The sequence below is a fragment of the Pimephales promelas genome, chromosome 12, assembly GCF_988280905.1.
Source record: "Pimephales promelas chromosome 12, fPimPro1.hap1.1, whole genome shotgun sequence".
Classification (NCBI taxonomy): Eukaryota; Metazoa; Chordata; class Actinopteri; order Cypriniformes; family Leuciscidae; genus Pimephales; species Pimephales promelas.
In genome coordinates this window covers 10908290-10920372 of record NC_142780.1, presented here as the reverse complement: position 1 = coordinate 10920372, position 12083 = coordinate 10908290, and the positions used below count along the sequence as shown (strand labels likewise).

The 12083-nt window shown below is 36.8% G+C and overlaps 1 protein-coding gene across 1 annotated transcript in view; it reads right to left on the bottom strand.

The window, feature by feature from the left end:
• adcy2a (adenylate cyclase 2a) overlaps positions 1–12083 on the bottom strand; it is a 186986-nt gene that overhangs the window by 86031 nt on the left and 88872 nt on the right. The window contains exon 3 of the mRNA XM_039694380.2: positions 1078–1239. Coding sequence (XP_039550314.1) covers positions 1078–1239 — 162 coding nt within the window. The remainder of the gene's footprint in view (positions 1–1077; positions 1240–12083) is intronic.

Below are 12083 nucleotides of genomic sequence, written 5' to 3'. Positions count from 1 at the left end.
GATGTCCCTGTCTTCTGGGGAAACTCAATGTTTTAGATGACCTTCTTCAGATGGAGCTGTCATCAGAAATGTCCACATTTTTTTTTTACTGTGTTCCTACAGTGAAAATAATATCTAATGCAATATATATCTCATATGTGCAATTTCAAATTAATTATTTTAAGTTTCACAAAAGTCACAAAAAAAAATTTAAGTCACACTTTAAAATTACATAATTAGATCAACTTTACCTTTGTGTCAAAATTTCACTTGAAGCTCATGTTTATGAAACTGTAAGAATACTAAGAAAATGAAAGTAAATAATATATACATTATAAAAAAGAACCCATAATTGCACAAATGTAATACAATAAAGAGACGAAGTATTTACAGTCTCTGTTTCACTTTATTGCATTAAACCATGCTAAAAAATATTTCATATTATTTACATGATGCACATTATTATTTTATTTTATTCAAAAATTATATTTTATTTTATTCTCCTTTTATTGTAGTAACTGTAAGAATTAAGGGATTGTTTTGGACGCATGCTGACATCATTGTCGAGAGTTTGAGGGGACGTTTCATGTGTGTTTCATGTGTGCCAAAATATGATACACAGTAGTTCATCGCAGCGCTACATCATCATGGTCAAAATACAAAAAAAAAAAAAAAAAAATTAGAATTGTCCTTTTTTAACCCTTGGATAATAATTGGATAATAGCATTGTATTTGAGTAATACATTCACTAGAAATTCTCCCATGTTCTTGTTTTCATTTGAGAAATCTGTCACTTAAATAAAGACTGATGCCCCCTCAGTAATTTGCATGAATTATGTCAATGAATATGCATCATATTATCAACACACCGATAGCTTTTCTAAAGTAATTTATCAATATTACAATAAGCATCCAATTTATAAACAACAAAATACATATCTGGCTTAATAAGCATCCGTAATTGTTCCCACAGACACATGCACAATCACAAGCAATTGGCAATGATTTCAACCAAAGGCAAACTTAAGCAGTTGGCGCACAGGGTAAAGCTCACAGCTCTTGGCACGCACATAGCAAGACAGACGGGATAGCACTGACCTGCCATACCAGGGGCTCCACATGGTCGACTGTAGAGGAGAGGCAGACACTGAGGACAATAGTATGAGAGGACGCGGTGATCACGCTGGCTATGATGGCATCCCTCATGGAGAAGGGAAGCATGGTGTATACAACAAAGATGATGAATAAGAAGAAAGACACCTGGAATCAGAGTAAAACAAGAGACAGTAAAACATTATGACATCAATTTGGTTATGTCAGGTATTAGTTGCGTCTAAGCAAAACCATGGTGAACTGTGCTCTCAGTTTTGTCAGTTTGGTACAGGTAACTTTTGAATTTTATTTTAATGTAGCATTTTTTTTTTTCTAATTGAGTAAGTTCCATATCAGCTGCCCAAAATAATGGTTTGAAAATGTGTGTTTTGTTTTTGTGTTTTGCTAGCCTAGAAATCTAGACGCACCCTAGCGGCAGCAAAAATTATTTTGCAGCAAAGTGTGGTCTAGCAACTCTCAATAGACGTATTAGCTGGAAAAACTCAACTCTGGTAGGGCCGATCACATCGTGTATAGTGTCGGCATTAACATAATGACGACAGAGTTGAGCCGCTGTTCTGTCGATTTTTGCTGCCTTGTCGAAAAATGCTACCGTAGCGCGAATTGATCACAGAATGCCGATTAAAGTCGTATGAAATACAATTCTAATACAATTCTAAGTTATGAGTAGCTACTGTATACTGTAGACTACTGTTTATATTTTTAAAACGGTGTGAAAAGTAAAAATTATCATAAAATATTCATCTTTGACTTGTCAAAGTACACCTTTTCTTATAGTAACTGAAACTTTCAGTTATTCCTTTTCAGCTGGCTGACCGTACAAATATTCATATGGTAGTAAGCATTTTTTTTAAAGGGAAATTATACATTATAACAGGAAAATGTCCCCTTTGTAAAAAATTAAAAAAAACAAAAACAAAAAAAAAAACAACTGTGAGTCTGCACATGCGCATAACCGGTAAGTAGGAAATCTCGATGGGTAGCATGAATTGTCACCGGTCAGAGCAAGCTCGGACATATTCGGTTTGAAGTTGTTCATCCTCGGATGCGGCCGGCGCCGCGCGTGCTGTTACAAAAAAGCTGTGGGGAAACGATCAACTTGTCATTTTTGCCCACTCGTGCTGTGTCGTCAAGTATAAAGGCTTTACTCCATGTCAGCGCGCGCTCTGATCGGTAAGGTGCACGGACCTCTCCTGAATCATCTCCAGCACCCCGAAGCACCACTACTCCGCCTCCGTTTCCCTCGTAAGCTGATATTAGTATTTAAACATTCTCTATATTATTTTTTTAATGACACACTGTCTCTTTCTCTCTCATACACAAAAACACACACTGTCTCTTTCTCTCTCACACATACTGTATGTAGGCTAGTTATAAACTCTTTTGACCTTTAATGATTAGTGTTTTATTTTTAAAGTTTGTGGGTCGTGTAAAAAACAAAAAAATCCCTTATTTTGGGGATGGATTCTGGGAAATCTCTCTTATTTTCAATGTTCAATGTTGACAGCTGGACTGGATGCGGTAAAAGTTTAATATATCAACTTGCTCCGCTTAATACGTCACCTTCTAGCGCTATCCAATTGCGTGCAGAGAGAATTTGATTGAGCCCTGTCAATGATGAGTTTCCAGACCTAACATCTTGATGTAGGTCTGGCATGCCAGGCTAGTGTTTTGCTAAACTTGGCTGAAAAATCTTTGTCACAACTTAACTCATTTAGTGTGAAAACATGACCCTATACAGTACAGTATGTTAATGTGTCCTCATTGATCTGTATCTTTTCCCTGGGCAATTAAAATGGAATTGTTTGAAGTAATTTTGTTGTAGCCAAGACTTATGTGTGTGCCTATAGAGAAAATGATGATAAAATATTAACCTACCCAAGAGTATTAACATATTCACTGGAGTAAAAAGTGTTACAACTCGCTCTGGTCTCCCCTATAATTGTGAGCTTGTTGATTGTGTGTTGATTGTGTGAGTCAGTGGAACATTATATGTCTCTTGTTCTCAATCTTGTGGGTGACAATTTGTCAAGACTGATGATTGATATGTTGTTTAGAGTTTCATTGTGTTGGTTTACCTATGCGTATATTATGTAATTGTGCTTATACAAAGCCTCCAGTGACACCTGCATACTCAAACATGCAAAGTTCTGTCATGGCGCAGACTGATAGGTCCTTAACTCAATCTGCTTGCAATCGCATTTTCTCTATAGGGCACAGCTGATTGGTTCCTGTTGTACCAATGATCTCATTGCTCAACCTTCAAATACTTAGGGGCAGATTTACATCTTGCCCAAACGGAAACATTATTTTGGCATTAAATAACGTCTCCCTGAGAAGGGAAACAAGACACTGTGCCTCCCAGAGGGCACTTTCGGTAATGCCACAGGCATGACCAGTGTCTGATGTTCATGTGGAACACGGTAATGAACTTGACATTGGCTGGCAAGAGCCTAAGACGTATCATTTGTGCGACTGCAATTATAAAAGGGTGCCTGTAGAACACGTCATCAACTTCCTTGTCTGTTGGAGACGTGCACAGGAATACCTGAAGCATGGGAAGGGGACGCAGTCTTTCGTTCCCCTTCTCAGGGAACCATGTTTACATGCATAACCTGAGATGTTCCCTTTCGAATGAGAACTCGAACTGTGTCCCCTAGAGGACACTTTGGGGAACGGGTACCCACTCCGCCATGCTGAATGGATGAGTGCCCTATCAGCGGACATAAAGCCACCTTTAAAACACCTTTAAGGGACTTATTCATAACTATGGAGTTTTGAGAGCCCTAACAACATTACAGAGGGAAAGTCACAGATTATTAGAAGTACTTAATTCAAAATTTGCGTTCTCGGGCCACCAAATAGCTGTTATTGTGTAAATATACATTTTACTACATACATTTCTGCATACACAGTGAGCAGTCTCTGATAATTAATAAGTAATTCACTTACAGATTTTAAATTGGATAAAAAATTATACAGTATATTTTTCCACTAAACAAATTTGAAATAATGCCTATATTTGCTCATTTATCCATTGTCATATGTAATCATTGCATCATATGTTACAATGAGTCCTCTGTTGCACTAAAGCAGGTTTCCTCAAGTCTGGTCCTGGATGGCCGCAGGATACACTTGTTATGTTCAATCCAGTATTGATTTCAAACTAGGGGTGTGTCACGATTTTAAAGTCTACAACGCGATGTACATCCCCATCACATGTTAACGCAAAGGTAGTTACTGTCACGATCAGCCACGCACTACATTTCCCATAATTCACTGCCTGGACTCATCTTCACTGATTGCATTCACCTGTGTCTCATCACCGTGTTAGTCTCCCAAGTGGCCTAGCCTATTTGTATCCTTTTCACTCATAAACTCTCCATGAAGTTTTGTATGTTGTTACACTTAACTCCTGAGTGTTTCTTCATTGTTTCCCGGTTCCTGGATCCCCTGTCTATTCCTCAGATTATTCTCCTGCCTCTGACCCCTTCCTGTGTTTCCTGGTTTGTTTGTTTGTTCGTTTGGACTGCTTACCTGTGTTTAGACCATTGCCTGTTTCTTGGATTACGTGTCTGGATTAACCCTAATAAATCTGCATTTGGATCTCAACGTCTTGTCTCTGAGCAGTTCCGTAACATTACACTCAAGTGACACTGCAGTTCACAAAAGTTAATAAAGCCTTGCCATTATCGCATGCTAATCCACTCCTAACATGCGCTTTTCTGAGCGCGTTTTACCTAAAACGCACAGGCACTAAAAGCTTGTCAGACAGGGCCGGGTTACTGGAATAAGTTATTTTTTGAGTCGTATTGCACTAATACGGTCAAATACACACAAGGTTTACATAAACACAGTTGGTTATGTCTAAAGTGAAAGCAAACATTTGAGAGGAAATTGAGTGCGTGTCATCATATTGATGTGTGTGTATTTTAGATGTGTGCCGGTGGTAAAGTGACAATAGCCTCATAGTAATGCTGCCGCTTGTGGGATAGTTTGCCCAAAAAAGAAAATTCTGTCATTATTTACTCTCACGGTTAATGTTGTTCCAAACCTGTATTAATTTCCTTCTTGTGGGGACCAGCAACTGTTTGGTTACCCACATTCTTCAAAATAACAGATTGAGATATAAATAATAATTTTAAAAAATCAACGGAAAAAGAAATGTATGAGTTTAAAGGGTAACTAAACCCCTGGTCAGAGCCTGACTCCACCCACTGGCAATATTTGAAAAATGCTGAAAAAGTGGGCAGACCCCAGCGGAGAGGGGACAAAATAGACGCTAAAACACAACCCGATCTCACGACCAAGTCGTACGAATTCGACGAATGATTAAAAAGTGGCTAATTCGTAACAATTCATACGACCTCACTCGTACGAATTAATACGATTTTGCTAAATCGTACATATTTTACGAATTGGCCAATTCGTATGAATTCGTACGAATGACCTACCACTTACCCCTCCCCTAAACCTAACCATCACGTGGGTTTAGACAAATCGTACGAATTAGTACGAGTGAGATCGTACGAATTAGTACGAATTAGCCACTTTTTAATCATGCGTCGAATTCGTACGAATTGGTCGTGAGATAGTGTTGTAAAACACTCTATCCTGATCGTTTTCAATACTCGCAATTCCAACTCCTGACTCGCTACAGTGGTTTTGACGAAACAAGATGGTTTTTATACTGCCGCTCGTACCAAGAGCGTGGTGAGCTGAAACCTGCGTACGTCACGAAGTGTGGAACATCCAATAGGAAAATTCAACTGCAGTAGCCACCGTTCAACCTGAAGAGGGCTTAAAAACACTAAGACGTTTTTACACAATATATTGTAGAAATAAAACACTTCATACACAAATGTCAAAAAAGTTACTCGAATCAATGACTGGTATTAATAAAGATCCATTCTTACAGATCATTAACTAAAAAAAGTTGGTTTAGGGTTTAGTTACTCTTTAACAACTTGAGAGAGTAAATGTTGACAATTTTTATTTTTGGGAGAACTACCCTTTAATGTTAAGATGCGAAGTCTCTTACAAAATAGTATAACCAACATGAGAAGAATCTTCTCAAGAAAGAAAGAATCATGATAAAATCGTGAATTGTGATTTTCTTGAAAAATCATATGATATTTTTGCCATAATGACCACCCCTACTTCAAACAGGGAAGAAAAATAATTATTAATAATAATAATAACCAGTGTTGTGCAAGTTACTACCAAACTGTAATACATTAGGCATTACTTGTTACTGTTATTTAAAAGTAATTCATTACCTTACAATATTACTGTCTCAGAATTGTAATGCGTTACATTACTCATGTATTACTTTTGAGTTACTTTCACCAAAATAACTATAAGGAAGTTGAACTTAACTTTGGGGCTGTAACGATATGCAATATGAAACTGAAATCGCGATTCACCACACATTTAGATCCACGAACCTACAGAATCGCGACACACCTCTTCCAACTCCCAGTGTTATTCTCCTTACCGTCCAGATCGAATGCTACCTTATCTTTAAATTAGGCTATTAGTTTTATTTGAAGTTAACATTATAAAATACGTAGACCTACACCACAAAACTTGTTGAGGATAAATTATTTAAAATTGGGGAAGTTCAGCATTATGGACATTACATTTGCAGTCAAAACTTGAAATAAAAATTCTCAGAAAATACATAATGTATTGAAACGTATATAGGCTACTTCCTTAAAGGACTCCAGACATTAGACAAATATCAGTCTATGTTTTGTTTTAATATTAGAGAAAAGACACACATTCATGCTTGACAAAAGAATAGGAGGCAAAATATATTTTTTGTAATTCTGTTAAACAGGTAACTCAGCCTACTTGCGTTTTTCCATTCGTTAATGTCTCACGGTCTTGCTGTATTTTTTTTATTTTTTTTATTTTTTTTTACAATTAAAACTAAAAGTCTCATTGTAATACAATACAATGTAATACAAGCCTCATTGAACATGTAACGAGTAAAATATTACTGAAAATTGATTAGTAATGCCTTACACTACTGAGTTACAGCAAAAAGTAATATGTTACTGTATGTATTACTTTTGTAATGCATTACTCCCAACACTGATAATAACAATAATAACCAACATCAAGCTCCATTGAATATAGAGAACTTTCTTGAACAAAAAATAAAAATTAAATATTAATAATAATTATAATAATAGAAAATTATAGAAAGCATGGAATGACAATACAGGCATCGTACTGTATACTGTCATTAGATGGATGTAATAGAACTTTCCCCCACCACTGCTATGCACTTTTGTTTAAACAGAGTTTGTTTTTCTGGTGATGTTATTTTGCATCATATTCAAAACTTCACAGTCAAGGGATATAACCCATTGCTATTTGTGTAATACCTCTCAGAACTCGTTCATGAGACTTGTTTCCTTTCATTGCATCTCTTTCCTCTTGGTTATGATAGACATCACTGAGGTAAGATAAATAAATAAATAATAAATAAATAAATAAATATTTTTTATTTACTCTTCCTCAGCAGATCACTTTAACTTCTAAAGTAATTGGACTAGTCTCATTGACTGCTTTCTTTCTTTGTGCATTTAGGGATGTCATTTTTACATCAGAGTGCTTCAGATTTCTCCAATGGAACCAGGAACTATTTCACACTTTGCAGTGACCAGCTTACTTTTCCCTTGTTCTGGTCCGGTCTCTCTGCATTTTGTGTTCTTCTGGGTGTCTTTGCCAGTGCTGTTGTACTTCGAAAACTTTGTCAAAGACATCGAAAAAACATTTCTACGAATGACTTCTTTGTGTTTAACCTGACGATCATTGATCTCATTTTCCTAAGTTTATTGCCTTTCGGTGTCTATAACTACATGCTGTTGCATAACTCAGAATTTGAATACTTTAATAATTTCACATATTCAATACCCTTGTGTGGAAGACCTCTCTTCATGGCTTGTGTCTGTGGAGATTATTATTTTGCTGTGGTTCATCCCATCATCTACATCAACAGTAGGAGAATTGCAATAGTCAGAAAGGTAATCGGCATGATAATTTGGTTGATGATCATTTGTTTTGGAATTATTATGGTTGTACATCCATGGGTTTTTACAAGCACTTTTACATCTACGCCTCTGTTTATTTCCCTACCTGTGATTGGTTTTTGTGATGTCTCAGTTTTACAAGCTTTGAGAAAACCTGATCCTTCAGGGAAAAGTAGTATACATCCCCAAAAGAAGAGAGCCCTGCGTACCATCATTAACAGTTTTGTCTTGACTTTTACCACTTACCTGCCATCAGCACTTATCTTTTCATTTGGACACAATTTACCAATACGTTTTGATATGTACTACTGCACTTTAATCTTTATTGCAATATGTTCCGCTGTCTTGGGAGGTGTCATAATGCCAGTTCTTTATCTGGATAGCATAGGTCAGCTCAAAATACAAAATATTGTAGAAATAATAAAAATGAGGAGATGAAATGGAATGGAAATAGATTGGCATGCCTAGTCTATCTTTATGGTCTTACAATTATAATCACAGTCATTACTGAACTTGTCTGAAAATAATTAAAGGAGTAGTTCACTTTTGAAAAAAAAAACTTTTGCTGATAATTTACTCACCCCCATGTCATCCAAGATGTCCATGTCTTTCTTTCTTCAGTCGAAAAGAAATTAAAGGGTTAGTTCACCCAAAAATGAAAATTAAGTCATTAATTACTCACCCCCATGCTGTTCCAACCCCATACGACTTTCATTCATCTTCGGAACACAAATAAAGATATTTTTGATTGAATCTGAGAGCTGGATCAGTCCTACATAGAATGCCTAAGGGACTGGCTCTTGACGGCCCATAAAGTCATTAAAGAAAAGGTTTAAATATTCCATGTGCCTACAGCGGCTCAATTATAAGTTTATCAAGCGACGAGACTACTTTTTGTGCGAAAAAAACATAAATAACGACTTTATTCGACTATTCTATTACTTCCTTATGGGCGCATGCGCGAGAACTGAGACGAGGACGTTCTCCTTCTACTACTTTGTGTTACCGGCTGCTCCGCTTAGGAGTATTACCGCCACCTATCATATAAGATGACGATCCATATATAAGGCGCTCCGGATTATAAGGAACACTGTCGTTTTTTTAGAAGATTAAAGGCTTTTTAAGAGCATATTGCAGGTAAAAAAAAAATCGAAATTTATAGATAACCTTGTATGAAAATACCATATGAAAAGTTAATGCAGGATTTAAAATGTTTTAAAACAACACAAGGGCACTAATTTAGAAGATAAAGTGAGCGTTTCTTGGACTGCTAGTAAAAACGGCTTTTTTTTCAACATCGCGTCATTTGACGTCATATCAGGGAGCCTCAGCCTCGGCTCAGTGGAGAGCAGGCTGGTGTTCAGTGAGAGCGCTCGTCAGTCAGTGTGCTTTCGTTAGTTTTTGCATTTTAATTTATCATCGTCATGGTAAATTATTGTGTTTGTGGAGATTGCAAAAACTCCAGCCTGTCAGGACTTCAAGATCGAGTCCACAAGTTTCCATTACAATAAAAGTGACGGTGCTATATAGCCTATCTTTCGTTCCTGGTGCGGTTTGAGCAGGTGAAGAGACGGGATTTCTCTTCTGCATCGGCTCGGAAAACGCGGTCGTGTGTAGCGTTCACTTCAGATCAAATGACTATAGCATCCCGGCGATATGATGGAGTTCAACATCATGGTATGCCGAAGCAAGAATATTGATCGTCGTATACTACCAATGGCATCAAATAGTGGTATATAGGTAACTTCGTCATGTCATGCCCTAAATAGAACTTATAATTGAAAAACAAAATTGGTTGTTTAAATACTCAAATCTTTAATGTTCTGTTTGTTATAACCTAGGTGAAAAATATGTATTAAAAATTTACCTGAGTATAGCCTATGCTTTTAGAATAGAAATATACTCAAGTAAGTTTTTATACATTTAATAGTATATAAATCTACCCTAAACATACTAATGTCTGCTGGCCTGTTATAGGATCATAATAATCTGTACAATATTGTGAGCACAGTGTATATCGTTAGCGAACGTGTATAGCCTATAAGCACGTCTCTCACCAAAAAGGCACCTGTCCTGTTCTCCACTGGTTCTCCTCACATCACAGCTCAATTTTTCTCTGACCATTCTGTCTGACATTATCCTGGCCTGTCCCTGATCTCTTTAGCATAGCAGGCTCATAACTTTATGGCTTGATCCGTCATACGAGTATTTCCTCAGCGTCCGAAATGTCATGCGATTCATTGTTTTCCTGTTGTGTGAATCGACGGCTCTCCCGCTCATTGCGTCACGCCCGCCACGCCCATTTTCAGACGCGGAAGTAAAATTATCTCACAAAAACGACTGCAGAAGCTTCTGTAGTGTGTTTATACGTATATTTTAAAGAAAATAGTTCCTACATTGTTTTTCTATGCATTGACTCGTTGGGTCCTCTAACCTGCAATATGCCCTTTAAGTGCACCTTATAGTGCGGAAAATACGCTAATTGAAAAGCGTATGTACAGCGCGCATCTTCCTCTGCTTGTAAACAGAAAGTTTTGCGCTTCCAGCTGTATCAGCACATCATCTTATACGGTAGGTGGCGGTAATACTCCTAAGCGGAGAGCAGCCGGTAACAAAAAGTAGTCGAAGGAGAACGTCCTCGTCTCAGTTCTCGGGCATGCGCCCATAAGGAAGTAATAGAATAGTCGAATAAAGTCGTTATTTATGTTTTTTTCGCACAAAAAGTAGTCTCGTCGCTTGATAAACTTATAATTGAGCCGCTGTAGGCACATGGAATATTTAAACCTTTTCTTTAATGACTTTATGGGCCGTCAAGAGCCAGTCCCTTCTATGTAGGACTGATCCAGCTCTCAGATTCAATCAAAAATATCTTTATTTGTGTTCCGATGATGAACGAAGGTTTTACAGGGTTGGTACAGCATGGGGGTGAGTAATTAATGACTTAATTTTCATTTTTGGGTGAACTAACCCTTTAAGGTTTTTGATGAAAACATTCCAGGATTTTTCTCCATATAATGGACTTCAGTGGGAACCAGATGGTTCAAGTTCCAAAAGAAACTTTAAGTACAAACTGCAAACTTGTTCAAAGGGCTTTAAACGATTCCAGACGACGAATAAGGGTCTTATCAAGCGAAATGATCGCTCGTTTTATAAATAAATAACAAAGTTTAAGTTTTATAAGCTCAAATGCTCGCCTTGCTCTGTTCTATAACGCACTCGTTCATCAAAATGAACAAATCTTTTTCCGAGTCATTTGGTTCATTCGGCGAAAGAAACGAACGAATTGATTCGGGAAAAGATTTGTTCATTTTGCTGAACGAGTTAGAACAGGAGAGTCACGAACGTGCACCACAGAACAGAGCAAGGTGAGCGTTTGATCTTATAAAACTTAAACTTTGTTATTTTTTTAAAAAAATGAGCGATTGTTTCGCTTAATAAGACCCTTATTTATCGTCTAGACTCGTTTAAAGCCCTTTGAACAAGTTTGCAGTTTGTACTGAAAGTTTCTTTTGGAATTTGAACCGTCTGGTTCCCACTGAAGTCCATTATATGGAGAAAAATCCTGGAACGTTTTCATAAAAAACCTTCAATTTCTTTTCGACTGTAGAAAGAAAGACATGGACATCTTGGATGACATGGGGGTGAGTCAATTTTCAGCAAAAGTTTTTTGAAAAGTGAACTAATCCTTTAATGTCCAAACGGTCTTGTGGGGGTTAATAGACAAATTATAGTTCTAAAAAAAAAGAGACATTTGTTTTTATTTATTGGATTATTATTCATTGAATATGATAATATATTGTGTGCGAACTTGTATACTATACAAACAATACAGATTTTGATATACAAACATATCTAAATAAAGTGTCTGTAATTAGTTCATTTATCATGAATCATTCTCCTAATTTATGTTAGAGTAATGAAAAAATAAAAACACACAGTGTTGTCTTA